The 21,737-nt window shown below is 43.4% G+C and overlaps 1 protein-coding gene and 2 non-coding genes across 3 annotated transcripts in view; 1 reads left to right on the forward strand and 2 right to left on the reverse strand.

Annotated features, from left to right (window-relative positions):
* Positions 1–966: 966 nt before the first annotated feature.
* Positions 967–21,737, reverse strand: part of LOC124550823 — a 147,475-nt gene continuing 126,704 nt past the window's right edge. Inside the window, exon 6 of the mRNA XM_047125549.1 lies at positions 967–1,082. Within this exon, the coding sequence (XP_046981505.1) occupies positions 967–1,082 (116 nt within the window). The remainder of the gene's footprint in view (positions 1,083–21,737) is intronic.
* Trnas-gga lies at positions 15,174–15,257 on the forward strand. The gene is given in 2 exon segments: positions 15,174–15,213; positions 15,223–15,257. It is a non-coding gene; the product is annotated as a tRNA-Ser (tRNA).
* Positions 19,915–19,987, reverse strand: Trnaf-gaa. The gene has a single exon. It is a non-coding gene; the product is annotated as a tRNA-Phe (tRNA).

Consider the following 21,737-nt stretch of genomic DNA (forward strand, 5'->3'; position numbering starts at 1 on the left):
CTTTTACTTGCCTATTTAATTTAATATTTTGATTCTATGCATCTTGACACTGAGGGAGTACAATAAAAAACCGGAAATCGGTATTTCAGAAACCGGTTATTTTGAGCGGTTTTAATAGTCCAGTTAAACTGGCGTTGGAAAAAGTAACCGAAAACGCGTTGTTTTAGCGATACGCGCCATCCCTACGCTAAACAAGCCAAAAGAAAAGACGTCACCCATTGACAAAGAGATAAAATGGTAATTCGTTTTCGGCAGCAGCGCAATCGTTACGGCTCTGACAGCCAATCCAAACGGCTAAAGAAGCCGCCTGGATCGGCCTGACACAAATGCAATATTTCCGCTGCTGGTGAAAACGAGTTATCCCACGACATTCCACGTTATTACAGATATGGCGCATCATTTTGTTATGTCTGCCCTAACGTAGTCCGTTGCTACTGTGGCGCGGAGATTAGAGTAAGTACAACGGCTACAGACAGGTACTTGCAAACAAACAAGACAATTAATTGCGCAACTATATTTTTTCGAGGCACTAATTAACATTTTACGACTAGAGCCCGCAAATATCGCAGATTAAAGTTTTAAGTCAACATGTGTCATATTCTCCGATGTCTAAGTTGTTACTGACTTGTTTGTGGGAAGTGAGGGTTCGAGTCTTCGTGTAATTTCTTCAGGCTGTTGCCATATTTTAGCCCAGCAGAGTACTTACGGACGTCTGTAGCAGGTTCCACTCACCCTCAGTACAACGCCTACGAGGCCCTCGAATACAGGAGCTACTTTACTGTACAACAGCTGAACGTTGGCCACTTGTTGATCAGACAGCGCCACTGGATAGTCAGTATTCATCCAGTCGAAACCGGTCATGACGACATTAAATTGTAAAAGGAAAGTGCAGGTGTGAAGGTATACACAACAGCCTCCCACCACCGTTATGACATGGGAAAAAAAAAGCGACAGTTGGGTCAGTACTCACCCCTGGGAGGTAGATGGCTCTGAGTGCGACGTGACCACTTCCTGTGCAGCATGTCGTGTTCCCAATTCATCCTTCTGTTTAACATCGCTCGCTTCTGCTTCCTCACTGCCTTCTGCAAAATAAAATAAGGCGTAGTATCTCAAGCGACATTTCTATTCCGCAGTCGATAATTGAACTGCATCAGTTCCACGGCATTAAGGGGCCTGCACACGTTGTATTTATTGACAGTATTTGTTTGTCAAACCTTCAATATATTGAAGCGATCGTCAAAATAATTATACTGTTAGTTGGCAACACGATTTTACAACGTTAAGGTTCCGAATACCCAAAACAAAGCGGGATATTGGAAATGTGCTTGACTTCCTATGGCACCAAACTACTGAGGTCATCGGGCCCCAGGCTTACACTCTACTTAAACTAACTTAAGCTGAGGACAACACACACACACACACACACACACACACACACATGCCCGAGGGAGGACTCGAACCTCCGACGGGAGTAGTCGCGCGAACCGTGCAAGGCGCCTCAGACCACGCGGCTACACCGCAACAAAGTGGGTACCGCAATTACACTGAAGAGCCAAAGAAACTGGTACACCATCCTAATATCGCGTACGGTCCCCACGAGCACGCAGAAGTACCGCAACACGACGTAGCATGGACTCTTCTAATGTCTGCAGTAGTGCTGGAGGGAATTGATACCATGAGTCCTGCAGTGCTGTCCATAAATCCGTAAGAGTAAGAGGGCGTGGAGATCTCTTCTGAACAGCACGTTGCAAGGCATCCCAGATATGCTCAATAATGTTCATATCTGGGCAGTTGGGTGGCCAGTGGAAGCGTTTAAACTCAAGAAGAGTATTGCTTGAGCCACTCTGTAGCAATTCTGGACGTGTGGGGTGTCGCATTGTCCTGCTGGACATCAGGATTCGTGTCCCGGTCCGGTACAAATTTTCATTTGTCTCCAGTAAATTGTGTAGCTGTGGTGGTTCTATATTCTCAATATGCGGATACGTTTCGTAACTTTACCGAGCGGAGCCGGCCGCAGTGGCCGAGCGGTTCTAGGCGCTTCAGTCCGGAACCGCGCGACTGCTACGGTCGCAGGTTCGAATCCTGCCTCGGGCATGGATGTGTGTGATGTCCTTAGGTTAGTTAGGTTTAAGTAGTTCTAAGTTCTAGGGGACTGATGACCTCAGATGTTAAGTCCCATAGTGCTCAGAGTCATTTGAACCTTTTTTTTTCTTTTACCGAGCGAGTTGGCGCAGTGGCTAGCGCACTGGACTCGCATTCGAGAGGACGACGGTTCAATCCCACGTCCGGCCATCCTGATTTAGGTTTTCCGTGATTTCCCTAAATCGCTCCAGGCAAGTGCCGGGATGGTTCCTTTGAAAGGGCACGGCCGACTTCCTTCCCCGTCCTTCCCTAACCCGATGAGACCGATGACCTCGCTGTCTGGTCTCCTCCCCCAAAACAACCGAACCGTTTCGTAACTTAAACAAATAATTAGGCACGTAAATAAAAAAATAATAATAAAATGATAGTGCTAAAATTTATTAATTTTGAAAAAGCATGTGATTCAACAAATCAGGTCCCTGAAGGAATTTGCAGTAGACACAAAAATTATTATTATTCAACTCTGTGCTGGAAAAGTTACACGAGAATGGAAAATAAAGTAAGAAAAACAAAACATTGATAACAAATTCTGAAGGAAACAGCTGAGAATGCAGATCTACAAACATCGTTTGAAATGACACAATACATGACCAATGAAGCAATTCACTCAGAATTTCAAAAATCAGGTAAGGATACATCAAGGGAACAGACAACTTCAAATATCAGTGTGAAAATATAAAAAGTGAAAACGAAGCAATTAAAATCAGGACCAAAAAACAAAAAGGGCATAAAAACCAGAAGTCCTTATTGGGTCGAAGACATTACTATTATCCGGGTGCAAAAGGGCGTTAGAAGATTTGGAAAAGGTGGAAAGAACAATCCTCTGAAAAATGTTAAATCCAATGAAGAACAGAGATAGCGATTGGGTTTTGAGACCAAATAAAGAAATATGCTCCTTCTGCGCTAAAATAGCAAATGAGATCACGAAAAGACGTGTTACACTCAATGGACATCTAGAGGGATGAAGGAAGATATACTCCGAGGTGACAAATCGTGGAATAGCGAGATGCACGTACACAGATTGCGGTAGTATCGTGAACACTGGGTAAAAAAGGGCAGTCATTTGTAGTCAGCACGCAATCGGCTGCAGATCCTCTCTTGGGCTCCTGACCGTATCGGCTGGATACTGGACGACTGGAAAATCGTGGCCTGGTTAGATGGTAAGAGCTGATGGCAGAGTCGGCGTGTGGCGAATACCCCACGAAGAATGGACCCAAGTTGTCAACAAGACAATGTGCAAGCTAGTGGTGGCTCCTTAATGGTGTGAGCTGTGTTTACATGGAACGGACTGGAACCTCTGGTCCAGCTGAACCGATCACTGACTGGAAACAGTTATGTTCGGCTACTTGGAGACCATTTGCAGCCATCCGTGGACTTCATGTTCCCAAACAACGATGAAATTTTTATGGATGGCAATACCCACGTTACCGGGCCACAATTGTTCGCGACTGGCTTGAAGAACATTTTGGACAGTTCGAGCAAATGGTTTGCCCAGCAAGATCGCCGGACATGAATCCCATGGAACATTTGTGAGACATAATCGAGATGTCCGCTCGTGCACAAAATCCTGCACCGGTAACGCTTTCACAATTATGAGCGGCCCAATATTTCTGCAGAGGACTTCCAACGACTTGTGAGTCCACGCCACGCCGGGTTGCACCACTATGCCAGTCAAAATGAGGTCGGACACGATATTAGGAAGCACCCCATGACGACGATGAAGTCTTCTCGGGTCATCAACAGAAGCAACAAGGCGTTGTTCTGCGGCAACGTTTCAATAAGTTTCCTATTTGTCGTCTTGAGGCGAAGTGTCGGACACGGTTCTTTACAGCTGCTGGCCTGCAGGCTCCTTTGCCTCGTCTGCGTCGGCAGACCCAAGAAGCCTTCACCATCGACATTCGCAGAGAAAGTCTAAATTCGCATATAACATCTCGTGACTTTCATCACCTCCGTGTATTAAAAAAGAAGATTCAGACTTCCTTCCAGAACAAGAAAACAGACACGAAATGGGGGGGGGGGGGGGGGGGACGCAAGACAAAAAAGGACTTACAAGAAATGGAGAGTGAACAGATGACCTTACTCAACAGAGACAAATTCAGACTAGAAGTCTCTCCTTTACGCAATTATATTCAGTATCTAGTGTGATTCCGAAGATTTCTACTGGGCCTTTTCTTTTTTGCCTACCTGGATCCTCTTCTGCCTTCTACAGTTCATCTCTCGAAGTTATCCATTCACCTTAAATTGTATTTCTATCCTCTGTTGCAATCCAACGTTGTCTAATGCACCCTCTAAAACACTGTGTAACATCTAGTTCTTTCAACTTATCAAGATCTCGTCTCCTTAATTTCCTACTTTTTTTCAATTTCTTCATTTTTTATCTGCAAGTCATAACCAATAAATTATGGACAGAGTTTACGTAATAATCGATCTGAAGTCTCCCTGTGTCTGTATATCTCTCCCATCTAAACTGCCTTCTTTCAAGATTTTTAAACCAAGTATCAGTACTGATTAAATTATGCTCTGTGCAAAATTCTATTACGCCGCTTCCCCATTCATTCCTTTCTCCCTGTCTATGTTCCCTTACGATTTTTTCCTTCTCTTTCTTTTCTTGCTACCGAATTTCGATCTCGCATTACACTTTTAAGTTTCATCTCCCTTAACTGTCTGAATAATTTCTTTTATCTCATCACACAGTCTTTCAATGTTTTCGTCACCTTCAGAGCTAGAACTAAAATTAACTTGAACTACTGCGGTGGTTGTCAAGTGCTGCTGTTCTTCTTGCCACCAAAGTTAATTAATTCCTACAGCTACCCACTTCTCCTTTGAAGTCTCTAAGCTACTTAGCCGACTACGGGATTTAACATTCCACGCTGCAACCCGTAGAAAACCAGTCTTGTTTTTCTTGATAACATTTAAATGCTAGGAACCCTTTTCTGAAGGTATTTGTCTGGAGTGCAGATTAGTACAGAAATTAAATATGGACAAAGATCAAGCTCAATAATGACGAGTTACTGAATCAAACTACGGAGAGAAGAGAGTTACAGCACGATCTGACTAAAAGGCGGAATCGTTTGACAGGTGACATCCTGACGCTATAAGCAATCGTTAATTTGTTAATGGAGTGAAGTGTGTTTGCGTGGGGGGGGGGGGGGGGGAGGTGTTGTTAGGGAGGGGTTAAAATTGTAGAGGAAGACCAATACTTGGCTAAAGCAAAAAGGTCCAAATGGATGTAAGCTGCGGTAGTCCTACAGAGATGAAGAAGACTCAGCAGCCCAAACTAGCGTGAAGAGTTGCATCAAACTAGACAAGTTTTCAGGCTGAAAAAAAAGCAACAATGTGGGGAGTATCATTCAGTATGTTGAATAATCCTTACGTATGAACGTGGCACAAAATAACGCTGTTGTCTCCTGTTACTATTACAAAAAAGTTTTTCATTCCCGTCAACTTCAATAACGTCATATTTTCTTAGCCAACGATAGTCAACACTCTCTTTTCTCTGCTTTGCTTTGCCTTGTTTAACGTCCTCTATAATAGAGCAGCATGTATCTGTGATGATGATTCCGCTATTATTTGCTTTTTCGTGAGCAGAGTACTCAAACTGTTCGAGAACCTGCTTTTATATCAAATGATGGTTTCGCATTTCCATCTATGCCAACTTCGACCTGCAAATCACTCCCGTGTGAAGTACCCATGCGACAGCCTGCAGAAGAATAACATGGATAACTGAAACCGACACAGAGTTACATGGGATAGGTCTACTGCCAAATAATTATTTTCGGTTCTGATTTACCACATCCAGAAGAAAACGGAAGGAAGCATACAAATATTACAAATAAAAACACAGTAGAGTCCTGGTCATCCGACTTTCGCTAATCCGGTCTTCCATTTAATCTGAACCATGGGCGTCAATTCCAGGGAGGAGGGGGAGGAGGGAACGTGTCCACCCCACCCCACAACCCCTCAAAATTTTGTGATGAACAGTTTCAATTTTTTGAGTTTCAGCTGACAAAAAAACCATCGTTGAACGAATAAATCTAAGCTTAACCCTTGGCTTCCCAGGTCATTTTTTGGTCACGCACTGTCCCAGGTGCAGTGTGTGTGACTGCTACATTTAATAGCCACAAAAACTGCATTCTGCAGTTTCAGTGGAACAGTTCAGATTTTATGTAAAAGGTTACATTAATATCACACAAAATGAACTATTTAAAGTTTATTTTTACGAAAAAACGCATTTAATCAGAAAACTACACAAAATGAACATAATATTACATGACAACGTTAATGCTATGAAAGCTCAAATACCCTGCACTCCAAATTTTATTTCTTGATATATTTTTATTGTTTATTACACATGTAATAATAAAAACATAAAAAACGCCCACAAAACATTCAAAAAATAAAAATTATGCTATAGTTGGGGTCACGAACGATGGCGGCCCAGTTCAAGTCAGTTCTGCGCATCTACATCACGCATTCTCCGACAACCAATGAGCGTTCAGTAGTATTCTCCACGCTATGTTATGAATGTCGTAGCCGATGCAAGCATTAAACGTGATTGTAGCGAGTTATTAGCGTATTTCTGTTCCATTAGTTGCGAGTTGTCACCACAGATGGTAATGGTAAGCGACAAATTCCGCACAAGCAACCGGGACACGCAATTTGCAGGACACACGCTTTCTTCAAGCGCAGAGGTAATGTATGCGCTTACCGCAACCGTCACTTGTAAACGACAACAATATATCCCCGGTCGTCTCTCAAGCTGGGCGAACCGCCATTGTTCATGGATCAGAAGTACTTTTTAGATGTTTAGTTTCTTTCTCGGAGGTTTTCTTTACACTTGCCGGAAATGTTTGTAGAGATTCAAGTGAGACTGGCTTCTTGCAACAAAATGGTTCAAATTGCTCTGAGCACTATGGGACTTAACATCTATGGTCATCAGTCCCCTAGAACTTAGAACTACTTAAACCTAACTAACCTAAGGACATCACACAACACCCAGCCATCACGAGGCAGAGAAAATCCCTGACCCCGCCGGGAATCGAACCCGGGGCTTCTTGCAACAATGGCAAATATAAGGTGCCTTTCTCTTCTCCTTGTGGTCACAGGTGGAGCATGTTTTGCGTTTTTCCAGTCGTTCTTCAATGGCTTCTACTCTTGGCTCTGCCTCACCCAGAACACGGTTGGTTGGTTGGTTTAAAAAAAGGGGGGGGGGGGGGGGGTGAGGGACCAAACTGCGAGGTGCCTCGTTCCCAGTAGAACAATTACCCAAAGGAAAAAAGGAAACAAAGAAGACGTACGGCAATAATAGGAGAAAGGAAGAACCAGAAGAACGACAGGAGGACAACAAACACTACAATGGACAAAACAGGACGAGATAAACACAGAGACGCAAGAAACAGGGAGAAGAGATTAAAACAAGAAAGCAGATTACCATGGCTGGTTGACCATGAGAATAAAAGAGAAGCGAAACACATTAAAACCTCCCCCCTAAAAGCCCTAGGGGACAAAGGACATGCGCTAAAACTCAGATCAAATGATAAAACCCACCCTCACGAATAAAACGTAAAACTAAAGCTGGTGTTGAGGCACTGTCGCCCGACACACCGAAAGCAGGGTGCTGGGAAAGTTAAAAGTCCGCCGCAGGACGGCTAAAAGTGGGCAGTCCAGCAAGAGGTGGACGACTGTCATTTGGGAGCCACAGCGACACTGAGGAGGTAACTATGGGTTAGCCAAGTATGGCCAATGCGCAGCCAACAAACGACAACTGTTTCCCTGCGAGAAGCCCGCAGGAAAGACTTCCACACATTCGCAGTCTCCTTAATGACACGCAGTCTGTTGTGCATACTGTTATGCCACTCCGTCTCCCAAAGCCGAAAAACCTTGCGGCATAAGACAGAGAGCAAGTCTGTTTCAGAGATGCCCGTCGCATACTGTTATGCCACTCCGTCTCCCAAAGCCGAAAAACCTTGCGGCATAAGACAGAGAGCAAGTCTGTTTCAGAGATGCCCGTCTCCAAGAGCGGTTTCCGCGTAGCCTGTCTGGCCAGCCTGTCAGCAAGTTTGTTGCCTGGGATTCCGACGTGTCCTGGGGTCCACACAAACACGACTGAACGACTGGACGGTTCCAGGGCAGGGTCCCCCTGAATAGGTCAGGCGTGCACTACATGCCGGAAGCGGCTACAAGGGTAGCGGAGTACGTGTGGACTGCACATGTGGGTTTTTTAGGTTAGAGAATTCCCTCCCTAGGCCCGACAAGACGCCTCCTGAGTCGCGGCAAGGTAGGAGTAGGCAAAATGCAACAGGGAATAACAATATTAATATGCTAATAGTAAACTGCAGGAGCGTCTATAGAAAGGTCCCAGAACTGCTCTCATTAATAAACGGTCACAATGCCCACATAATACTAGGGACAGAAAGTTGGCTGAAACCAGACGTAAACAGTAATGAAATCCTAAACTCAGATTGGAATGTATACGCAGAGACAGGCTGGACAGTGAAGGGGGAGGCGTGTTTATAGCGATAAGAAGTGCAATAGTATCTAATGAAATTGACGGAGATCCGAAATGTGAAATAATTTGGGTGAAGGTCACAGTTAAAGCAGGCTCAGACATGGTAATTGGATGTCTCTATAGGTCCCCTGGCTAAGCGGCTGTTGTGGCTGAGCACCTAAAGGATAATTTGGAAAATATTTCGAGTATATTTCCCCACCATGTTATAGTTCTGGGTGGAGATTTTAATTTGCCGGATACAGACTGGGAGACTCAAACGTTCATAACGGGTGGCAGGGACAAAGAATCCAGCGAAATTTTTTTAAGTGCTTTATCTGAAAACTACCTTGAGCAGTTAAACAGAGAACCGACTCGTGGCGATAACATATTAGACCTTCTGGTGACAAACAGACCCGAACTATTTGAAACAGTTAACGCAGAACAGGGAATCAGCGACCATAAAGCCGTTACTGCATCGATGTTTTTAGCCGTAAATAGAAATATTAAAAAAAGGTAGGAAGATTTTTCTGTTTAGCAAAAGTGACAAAAAGCAGATTACAGAGTACCTGACGGCTCAACACAAAAGTTTAGTCTCAAGTACAGATAGTGTTGAGGATCAGTGGACAAAGTTCAAAACCATCGTACAATATGCGTCAGATGAGTGTGTGCCAAGCAAGATCGTAAGAGATGGAAAAGAGCCACCGTGGTATAACAACCGAGTTAGAAAACTGCTGCGGAAGCAAAGGGAACTTCACAGCAAACATAAACATAGCCAAAGCCTTGCAGACAAACAAAAATTACGCAAAGCGAAATGTAGTGTGAGGAGGGCTATGCGAGAGGCGTTCAATGAATTCGAAAGTAACGTTCTATGTACTGACTTGGCAGAAAATCCTAAGACCTTTTGGTTTTATGTCAAAGCGGTAGGTGGATCAAAAGAAAATGTCCAGACACTCTGTGACCAAAATGGTAGTGAAACAGAGGATGACAGACTAAAGGCCGAAATACTAAATGTCTTTTTCCAAAGCTGTTTCACGGAGGAAGACTGCACTGTAGTTCCTTCTCTAGATTGTCGCACAGATGACAAAATGGTAGATATCGAAATAGACGACAGAGGGATAGAGAAACAATTAAAATCGCTCAAAAGAGGTAAGGCCACTGGACCTGATGAGATACCAGTTCGATTTTACACAGAGTACGCGAAGGAACTTGCCCCCTTCTTGCAGCGGTGTACCGTAGGTCTCTAAAAGAGCGTAGCGTTCCAAAGGATTGGAAAAGGGCACAGGTCATCCCCATTTTCAAGAAGGGACGTCCAACAGATGTGCAGAGCTATAGACCTCTATCTCTAACGTCGATCAGCTGTAGAATTTTGGAACACGTATTATGTTCGAATATAATGACTTTTCTGGAGACTAGAAATCTACTCTGTAGGAATCAGCATGGGTTTCGAAAAAGACGGTCGTGTGAAACCCAGCTCGCGCTATTCGTCCACGAGACTCAGAGGGCCATAGACACGGGTTCACAGGTATATGCCGTGTTTCTTGACTTCCGCAAGGCGTTCGATACAGTTCCCCACAGTCGTTTAATGAACAAAGTAAGAGCATATGGACTATCAGACCAATTGTGTGATTGGATTGAAGAGTTCCTAGATAACAGAATGCAGCATGTCATTCTCAATGGAGAGAAGTCTTCCGAAGTGAGAGTGATTTCAGGTGTGCCGCAGGGGAGTGTCGTAGGACCGTTGCTATTCACAATATACATAAATGACCTTGTGGATAACATCGGAAGTTCACCGAGGCTTTTTGCGGATGATGCTGTAGTATATCCAGAGGTTGTAACAATGGAAAATTGTACTGAAATGCAGGAGGATCTGCAACGAATTGACGCATGGTGCAGGGAATGGCAAGTGAATCTCAATGTGGACTAGTGTAATAAGCTGCGAATCCCTTATCATTTAGCTACAATATAGCAGGTCAGCAACTGGAAGCATTTAATTCCATAAATTATCTGGGAGTAAGCATTTGGAATGATTTAAAATGGAATGATCATACAAAGTTGATCGTCGGTAAAGCAGATGCCAGACTGAGATTCATTGGAAGACTCCTAAGGAAATGCAATCCGAAAACAAAGGAAGTAGGTTACAGTACGCTTGTTCGCCCACTGCTTGAATACTGCTCAGCAGTGTGGAATCCGTACCAGATAGGGTTGATAGAAGAGATAGAGAAGATCCAACAGAGAGCAGCGCGCTTCGTTACAGGATCATTTAGTAATCGCGAAAGCGTTACGGAGATGATAGATAAACTCCAGTGGAAGACTCTGCAGGAGAGACGCTCAGTAGCTCGGTACGGGCTTTTGTTAAAGTTTCGAGAACATATCTTCACCGAAGAGTCAAGCAGTATATTGCTCCCTCCTACGTATATCTCGCGAGGAGACCATGAGGATAAAATCAGAGAGATTAGAGCCCACACAGACCATATCGACAATCCTTCTTTCCACGAACAATACGAGACTGGAATAGAAGGGAGAACCGATAGAGGTACTCAGGGTACCCTCCGCCACACACCGTCAGGTGGCTTGCGGAGTATGGATGTAGATGTAGATGTAGATGGACTCCCGGATATTCGCTACCAAAGAATGGCGAGGGTAGCACTGGTTGATAGCTTGTGAGTTGCTCACGGAGGCTTAAAAGAGAAGAAACGATTCTTCAGAACAGGAACCGATGTACTGAAGTGCACGAGATATGGCCACAAGCTGTGCAGCCAGCGGGCAAGGAATGCTGTTCAATATGGCCTCTGTGGACATAGGCGAAGCCAGCATTACCATCAGCCATCGAGCCGTCGGTGTAAACAACTTCAGACCCGCGGAACACTTCAACAATCGAGAGGAAGTAACAGCGGAAAGCGGTGGGCTTAACGGAGTCCTTAGGCCCAGACGAAGCTTCGGCCGACGTGTACACCATGGAGGTGTACGCGAATGGACCTCAAGTAGAGGTGGTAAAGGGAAGGACTTCAGTTCGGAGCGAAGGGACAGCACGAGAACCGCAATCGTGAGCCCTGCCCTGGGCCGCCGAAGCGGAAGATGAACTGCCGCTAGTGGGAAAAGGAAACGGTAATTTGGATGCTCAGGAAAACTATGAATGTGTGCAACATAAGTGGGAAGCAGTTGCACACGTCGGATCCGCAATGGAGGGACTCCAGCCTCCACCAGGGCACTGGTCACCGGACTCGTTCTAAAAGCTCCCTTCGCTAGGCGAACGCCACAGTGGTGCACTGGGTCGAGTAAACGCAACGCTGAGGGTGCCGCCGAACTGTAAACCAGGATCCCATAGTCAAGGCGGGATTGAACAAGGGCTCTGTAGAGCTGCAGCAGCCTAGAGCGATCTGCCCCCCGGTAGGTGTTGCCCAGGCAGCGGAGAGCACTGGGATGCTGCCAGCACTCCCGCTTAAGCTGACGAAGGTGAGGTAGCCAGAACGCGATGAAGGATGCACGAAGTTCATGGGGTGTGTGATACGTGTTGACTAGCTTTTTATCTATGGTGTCAGCAACGAGTTTACAAGATTCTGAAAAAATTAAAGCCGTACACCTGAGTATTGTCTTTGTAGGAATTGTGAATGTCATACGCATTCACTTTACTTATGCCCAACATTCGGAAGAATAATGCCACTGGCAGTCATTGGAAGAGTCCACTCAATGTTTGGAAACTGTCGTTCTATTTTGTTCCTTCCTTCGCTTTTCTTTCGTTCCCGCATTATGGCTCTCGATGTTAAGTGTCGTGACTGCCTGAGTTCGACACTGACATAACTAAACTCAACATAGAAAATTCTCACATGCTGTTAGCAACTGTTGATATTTTGCACGTCAATCGGGAGAAGCAGGCTTCGAGGTTTAATGACCTCGAAAAGTTGGCTGGTTATGCTTTCTCGTGAGTCTCTTATTAAATTAACTTGCCTTTTGATAAAAAGTGCAGAGGCTTTATCCGTTATATCAGTTGATCCTAGTCCACCATTTTTAGGATCATAAATGGCAACTTTAGCAGGTACTCTAAACACTTCACCTCTCCACAAAAAGTTGGTGATTTTGGACATTATTCTCCTCGCTATCATTCTCGGTATTGGAAACAGCTGGGCAGTATAATAAGATATAGCAAGGATGCATGAGTTGATATACTGTGTTCTTTGAACTTGGTTCATACATCGAGTTAAATTCTCTACAATGGCTCCTTGCACTTTATCTGCTGCAACTTTCCAATTTAAAGCCGTCATTTTCATAGGGCATGCTGTCAGGGTGATCCCAAGTGTTTTATGTTGTCGGACTAATTTTGCCCACTCGACGTTGATATTATCAAAACCTTTGAGATTTAAGATCTTACTTTTCTCCGTTTGCATTGGCTCCAAATGCTCTACAGCACGAATCAATCACTGTTACTAGCGTGGTTACTCGTCATTATTCCTTATAATGAGCCCTATATCGTCAGCATAGGCTCTTATAACTGTTTTATTTCCTGATAATGTTAAGCCTTTTAATCTGGCATGGACATGTCGGAGGACAGGTTCCAGCGAAATGGCGAAGAGCGACATGGACAAAGGACTTCCTTGAGGAAAACCTCGTTGTATTTGCATCGGCCTGGATTGTTGACAATTCACCGCTATTTTAGCATTTATTCCAGTTGCTATGTTCTTAATCAACTGTATGACCCTATCGTTGAAACCTATTTTATTCAATATCTGTAGAAGATATTCATGATTTACTACATTGAACGCTTTATAAAAATCTAAAAACAATAAAGCACACTTTATGTAAGTTACAGAAGTTATTGCAATGACATCCCTGATTCTGCTAGATTTTGAAAAATGGTTCTGCCTTGCGCGCAGTTCTGATGTTGACTAATAATTTTATGTGTAAGGCATGAAATTCTCTTGTTTACTATTCTAGCTATTAATTTATAATCAGAATTCAGCAAATTGGACGAAAATTATTTAAATCTTTGTTTCCATTATGTTTTGGCACCAGAACAATTTTACTCTCCTTAAACTCAGCCGGAATCATTTTACCCTGAATAACCTCATTTACAATGTCCGTGATTTTCGCACCTACTATTGGCCAGTAACGGATGTAAAACTCTGCTGGCAGACCATCCGGTCCTGGGGATTTTTTTGGTGGTGAGGCGCAGAGTGTCTCATACACGTCTTATTCACTGACAACCTCGAGAAAATTTTCGCTTTCTTCTGTCAGCTGTGGGGCTAGGATGTCAAGGAATTCTTCCAAGGAAGCATCACTACTTTGGTGTACAGAATATAGCTCGCAATAATAGCGATAAATCTCATCCATGATACCCTGCTGGGTTCTGAGAATCGTACCGTGTTTTGTTCGAATTTCATCAATAAAAGGCCTTCTCCCGGTCTTCGTATGCTTCACTAAATGATATAGGGAAGTAATTATCTTCAGACACCGAATTTGCCTTCGATTTTATTTTCAACCCTTCCATTTGACTTCTCTTGATATTAAGTAACTTGGATTTGACTTTTTTGATGTCTGCTATCCGACCTGCTGAGACTTGATCATATAAATCTCTCAACACGGAATAGTAATATTCTATAGTGCATTTCATTTCCGTTGCGCTCTGGGCACTGTATTGACTAAGGACCTTCCTCAACTTTGGCTTTGCCATTTTAACCCACCAGTCAACCGCAGTGGCATATCTACTACGGGCTCGCAGGCATATTGCCCATGTTTGTTTAATCAGATCTTCTAAATCATGATTTACTAACAAGGAAGTGTTCAAATTCCACTGATTCTTGAACTGGCTGTCTTGTTAGGTTTATGCAAGCTAAGACACTTCAATGGTCTGAAAAGTACGTAGGAACGGTTTCTACTTTTGTCACGGAAGTTTCAAGATTTTTAGCAATATATAGTCTATCAATCCTGCTACGTGATTTGTCGTGACATAAGTGAACTCAACAATGGAGGAGTATTTGATTTCCCATGTATCCTTCAATTCTAAACCAGTAACTAGTTGTTTTAGTTCACTTGAGAAATTAAAATTAGGTAACTGATCTTTTCGATTTAGAACACAATTAAAATCACCTCCAAGTAATAACTGTCTTGGAGTTTTCCTTAACAAGTATATCAGGTCATCTTTGAAGAAACGTGCCCTGTCAGCTCGGTGAGTGCTTCTTGAAGGGTCGTACAAGTTGATGATAATCACATCATAGATATTTGGTCCTATTCCCCTTCCGGATTCCAGTCGTTCTACCTCGCTTACTGTAATCCCTTTCCTCACCAAAACAGCTGTTCCAACACTTGTCTCAGGAGACACATTTATGTAACTGACAAAACCTGGAATTACTAAATCACTTCTTGTAACAGGGCAATATCAGTCGTGGATTCGTACAAAAATTCATTAAGGGCTGATAATTTCAAACTGGTCGTAATTTTATTTATGTTTACAGTGGTGACGGAATAAGATTGCGTCATTGTGCTGTCACTATGTAGTTGTTTTGACGAACTAATTTAGTTTCCTGTGGTTCAGGGTTCAGTTAAGCTGCCGGCCTGAGTGGCCGAGCGGTTCTAGGCGCTACAGTCTGGAACCGCGCGGCCGCTGCGGCCGCAGGTTCGAACCCTGCCTCGGGCATGGATGTGTGTGATGTCCTTCGGTTAGTTAGGTTTAAGTAGTTCTAAGTTCTAGGGGACTGATGACCACAGCAGTTAAGTCCCATAGTGCTCAGAGCCATTTGAACCATCAGTTAAGCTGTAAAAGTTTTCTCGAAAGGCTGAACATGGAATAACACTTCAATCAGTGTATTAGTTACTGTCCCATTTTTTAAATTTTTTTTCTACTTCTGATGTTTTCTCTTGTACCGCAAGCAGGCTGGTTTCCTGGTGAACTCTCTGGTTTTTCCTCCAGTGATTCGTGTAAGACCGTATCGGACCGAACATTCTTTGGGCTTGGGTCGCCCCTCCCGGATTTTCCCTTCCCTTGGTTACGAGCTACGTTCTCATTTGGTTGCATCGGTATTTTACTTCGCGGCTTATCTGGAGCAGCAGCAGACGCTTTCGCAATTTCGGTTGCCGGCGCCTGCCCTGAGATGTTGACCGTGATTTCAGTTTGGCCACCACTTCCTCGTTCTTTATTAATTTCACTCACTTCCTGATCGAGGGAAACAAATGGAGACTGCAGTTTTGCAACCTCTCCATGAATCTGTTTATTAACAGATAGCTGCTGATCTTTGCAATAGACTACTGCACCTGTTGTTTCTTGCAAATTAATGCTGATTACACCCCCTTCGCCGGCCGGAGTGGCCGAGCGATTATAGGCGCAACAGTCTGGAACCGCGCGACCGCTACGGTCGCAGGTTCGAATCCTGCCTCGGGCATGGATGCGTGTGATGTCCTTAGGTTAGTTAGGTTTAAGTAGTTCTAAGATCTAGGGGGCTGATGAGCTCAGCAGTTAAGTCCCATAGTGCTCAGAGCCATTTGAACCATTTTTGAACACCCCCTTCATTTTCTGGTACCGTATGTGTATAATCTTTCTGTTCATCAGTTTCTATTCGCATTTTGCCTTCAGGTTCCTCTGCCTCCTCATCACACTGTTTTTGCTTGCGAAGCGAGGGAGTGGGACAAGACAGCTCGTCCTCTGAACAACTATCAGTTATCTCCAGAGGTCGTTTTTTCGTTCGCATTTCAGTTTCACGAGTAGTGGTAATAGGATTTCCCTTTGTTGTTAACGGGCGAAATTGACTGTTATCGTGAAGGGAGACATCAGCTTGGCCCGCTGCGTTAACATTCTCAACCAGTTGATCCGGGCTATTCTTTGGTAACAGCTCATTTAAGGTAAGCTTCTGACGCTGTATCAAATTACTTTTAAGAACAACAGTTTGCCGCGGACATTCCTGTCTGAAGTGGCCGGTTTCGTTACATATATGACATGTAGCTTCCTGACCTGTATAAACAATTTATGCCTTATACCCACAAACAGTTATGTGAGACGGAATGTTCGTCTTAACGTCCATCTCTACACAGCGGACCTCGTTGAAATACTGCAGTTTAAAGCGAGGCGACAATCTTTCTTTTGCAATTGATTTAACGTCTCCGTAGTTTGAAAGAGCTTCCTTAATCTTATTTTCAATTTCAATGGGAAGATTCAAGACACGAACAGTTTTGTAATGAATGTCCGCTCTATAGATGGAAACCTTACTTTTATAACCATTTCTATGCACAAAATCTACTTCACAGCCCCACTTTCGTAACACTTAATCAACAGTCGCAGCACTGATTAATTTGACAAAAACACAGTATTTTTCCTGATCCAGATGCCAGGTATGGACGATTTAAGAACTGAGACCAATTACCTGTGTAATCCAGTCATCTGTTTCCAGGGATGTCGGCTGAACAGGACGGGATTCCTTGTCAAAAGCAAATACCAGGGTATTCTTCCTGAGGTTTGTAGCCATGGTTAATCCGGCGACGCAATTTCGGTTAAACAACCTAAATTCCAATTAGCAGCAGCAAGACCAGAAAGAGCGATCAGATCACGAGGAATAGGAACGAACACGGAGATTAACGGACGGACAGCACTCGGCGAAGCACAAGTACAGCGATGTAAACACGGAAGTGAGGCGCGGCAGTTAACAGCGGCTGAACTGCGGTATTTGTCTCGACCTGGTGTATTTCTGGCAGAACATCCAGTTAAAGATTCAGTCTCTACACTACTGTCTTTATCATTTTCATCTCTTGTTTCATTCAAGGAAATCACAATCTGCAAAATACATTCGTATTCACTTTTCCACAGTTCATATACTGTATTATGCTCACTTTCAATTTCGTTGACGTTGTCTGACATAACATCACTTCCTAAACTTTCCTCAAACCATTTTAAAACAGCACCTATCAAAGTCAGGGTCTGTAATATGAACAGTAGGCGTAGATGTGGCTACTGAATCCATAACGCTAAAGTCCCATGTGCGGTCTCAGAGACCGCTAGCACGAAAGAGGCAGTAATAGTGTAGGTCCGCGTCACATTCAAAAGGGTACTGATAAAAGAAACCACGACAGCTTCGTGGAATAACAACTGGAAAACGCTGTAATCGGCACAATCAACATTATGCATTATCAACAGAGTAACCATAAACGCTTGCGGTCTGTGAGAACGCACCTGGGACGTTAAGGGTTAACTAATTACACATACTAAAAGCTCTTGAGCAGTAAGAATTGATGGTTTGCCGTACGTCAGATCCACTTATACAAATCGTACTAGGAAAGTTTTGCAATACGACGCAACAATAAATCGCAGGAGGCTGATTGTAGCTGTATTCTAAGAATACTTCATACATTGTAGTCCTTGTGCCAAATCTGTGGGCGCAGTCGTACACTTGCACGGTTAGTTTGAAGTGCTTGCTATGGCATCGTGGTTACCAAGTGACATTCGAGCAGTTCTGCGGTACAACTTCGAGCGTTATTCAAACATAGAGCAGTGCTTTGAAGAAATTACTCTTGCACTCGGTGACATGTGTTCAAATCGTACCGCTATATTCAGGTGGTACACAGAACTCCAAAGAGGGAATTTCACTCTGGAGGACGCACAGAGGACGAAAAGGTCACGATCATCAGTTACGGAGGAAAACATTGATGCTGTGAGGAAAATGCTAGACGAAGACACCTATACGCAGATAGAGGATACCTTAGGGCTAAATGCACCAGCTGTTCGTTCGATTCTGCACGATCATTTGCAAGCAGAGAAACTATCTTGTCTCTGGGTGCCGCATAGACTGGACGAAGAGCAGATGACTCGACTTGTGACTTGGTGCCAGTAAATGATAAAGAAGTTTTCTAAGGGACAGTCTCGGTGTGTGACAGGTGACGAGACTTAGCTGTGCTATTATGACGTGCCGAGTAAGACACAAAACAAAGTTTCGGTCTTTGAAGATGATGACACACCCGTAGATGTCAGAAAATCCCGATCAGTAAAGAAGAAAATGACAGCTGTTTTTTTTTTTTTTTTTTTTTTAAACCATCTGAATTGTGGGGCGCGTTGTTTTGGACACACGGAAGACAGTCACATTTAAGTGATACACTGAGCAATGCCTGCCCAAAGTCACTCAATCTTTGAAGAACCTGCGACCAAAGTCAGGAATGGACACTTGGTTTTTCCATCGCGACAACGCTCTAGGTGACCGCGCAAAAGCATGCAGCAAATATTTGCGGGGTACACGACTGAAACTTCTTGAGCACCCGCCTTACAGTCCAGACCTCGTTTCTTGTGACTTTGCACTGTTCCCGCATATTAAAATGAAGCTGAAAGGAGTACAGTTTTCAAGTGATGAGGCCCTCCTGAGGACTTGGGACAACGAGTGTGCCTTATTCCCTACAGAAACCTGGGAGAAATGGTTTAGGGATTGGTTTCGGACGATGGAGAAGTGTATTCAATGTGACCGAAATTACTTCGAAAAAATTAAATAAATCTTTTTTCCACTGTTCAATCGCCCAATGTTTACGCTGCTTACACCAAGTGAGGCGTCGTTTGGCATTTACCGTTGCGATGTGTACCTCATGAGCAGCCGCTCGACCATGAAATCCGTTTTCTCACCTCCCGTCTAACTGTCATAGTACTTGCAGTGGATTCTCATGCAGGTTGTAATTACTGTGTGATGGATTACACATTACGACCCTCTTCAACTGTCGACGATCTCTGTCAGTCAACAGACGAGGTCAGCCTGTACGTTTTTGTGCTGTAAGTGTCCATCACGTTTCCACTTAACTATCACATCGCAAACAGTGGACCTAGGGATGTTTAGGAGTGTGGAAATCTAGTGTACAGACTTATGACACAAGTGACACCCAATCACCTGACCATGTTCGAAGTCCGTGAGTTCCGCGGAGCGCCCCATTCTGCTCTCTCACTATGTCTAATGACTACTGAGTTCGCTGGTATGGAGTATCTGGCAGTAAGTGGCAGCACAATGCACCCAATATGAAAAACGTAAGTTTTTGGAGTTGTCCGGGTACTTTTGATCACATAGTGTATATCGTTCCCTTGCAACAGTCCTCGCCTCCACTGATCCATACTAATAAATATCTTAGATGCGAATAAAATTTTCTCGGGCTTACAGCTATGCATTCGTGTATCTTAGCTGCGTTCTCAGCTTCACGGGCCATCTTCGCTCGGACAGATCAATACCAAAAACATTGTTTCGTTGCGCTATTTGACTACGATTCTGTTTCGTGTTCTCATGGCACTGATCAAATGAATCAGTGGGGGAAAATAAGAATGAAAGAAAAAAAAAAAAAAGAAATGCCGAAACCCGGGATCGAACCAGGGACCTTTAGATCTTCAGTCTAACGCTCTCCCAACTGAGCTATTTCGGCTTATACTTCACCGCCTTCTGTGACTATATAACATTATCTCGCAAGCTACCTAAATGTAAAAATAATTTATTGTTTATAATACTGTCAGACTAATTAAAGGGAGGCGGCAGTTTGCACTTAGGTTGTGTTTATTTTGTCCTCGTCTTTGTTTAGAATTAGTTTTGGTTTTATTATAACTGAGTGTTCAGCTACTAGAACAAGGTGCTAAGCGTATGAAAATGGCACAACGTATTGACTTTTGCTTCCGCTCGGTTTGGTTTACAAAATGTATTGTTTTTGAAGGTTTCACAACAAAACTGTGGTGGCAACATCAAAATTTCGACACAGGATGTATCGTACGGTCTGTCTGCTCCGTGTTATGAACATGCTGATCAACATTATGTATTGTGCTATGAGACCAAGACGTTGCTGTGCTCCATTATATTGTCAATTACAAAAGGCCTATTTCGGCGTGATTGCCATCTTCACGTTATAACAGGTGGTCTTGAATCCATATGACATCGACGTATCAGTTGCCGTCACACTAATACATAAGTTTGCTTCTTCGATGTTGGTGGAGCTATAGTAAGTACTAAAACTTTTGCTGGCGCGATTGTTTTTGAAGTTGTCGAACTATGAAACTGCTCCAGCAAAAGTTTAACACCTACTGTAGATCCACCAACATCAAAGGGCGCGGACTTACAGCAGTGTGACAGCAACTGAGACATCAATGTCATATGGGTAGCAAGACCACCTGATACATGCTGCAGATGACAATCACGCCAAAATAGGCCTACTGCAATAAACAATATAATCTAACACAGCTGCATCTCGGTCTCATAACATAATATATAATTCCCTTATATTGCATATACGACGCAGTGGGCCCAGATCAGTACAAACTGCTGAGCAACGTTTGTTTGATAACTTATGCTCACTTTCTCCAATTAATATTAATATGCTGTAGGAACACACCAAGAAATTTTGTCGGTTGCTCTAGTGTGATCACAATAAATTATTTAAGAAATTGAAATTTCTCGAATATTTCACATACGTCAGACGAAATAAATTCTGGAACCTGAGATTGGTGTAATGAGGATGTTACATCCACATACCGTGGCTCCTTTCACATCCCACACACATTCTGCTAATGTCTATTAGGAATACATGCCATGGACATCATAAATGTAGACTAGATTACTTCACAGATATAAATATTGTATTTCTTACATTCTTAAAGTATTAGGTTATTTATCCTCACATTGTGTTCCAAACATTCCGTAATGATGGAGGGTCTACAGGCCGTGGAGTGAGTCAAATTATACATCGGATGCAGGATCTCAGTACTTACGCAACATGCACCAACAACCAGTTACAACTTGCTGTAATCTACTCAAACTGATAATAAATTAGCAGAAATTATTGGAATTGTTTCAAGAGTACTTCATTATATATGAAACAAGACACTGCTCCCAGGTTAAGAATATATGTAACATCACCCAGGACACTATCATCTGTATATACTGATAAAGAACCCTGTTTGGTGCAAACATTAGTATGTAGCTGAATTTACAACCCAGAGTCCAAATACTCCAATAAATAATAGGAGTGGCTAATGAGTAAGTCTTTTACTTTTGTTTTGCATATCTGTAGTTTCCAGTTTCCTACCTGATGTCTGGTAGTTACAGGTTGCAGGTTTTTACATAAGAATATAAAACCACATTCTGGATTCTAGACAGAGGTACACGGTCTATGTGTAAATTATTTTTAT

Source organism: Schistocerca americana, chromosome 9, assembly GCF_021461395.2.
Source record: "Schistocerca americana isolate TAMUIC-IGC-003095 chromosome 9, iqSchAmer2.1, whole genome shotgun sequence".
Classification (NCBI taxonomy): domain Eukaryota; kingdom Metazoa; phylum Arthropoda; class Insecta; order Orthoptera; family Acrididae; genus Schistocerca; species Schistocerca americana.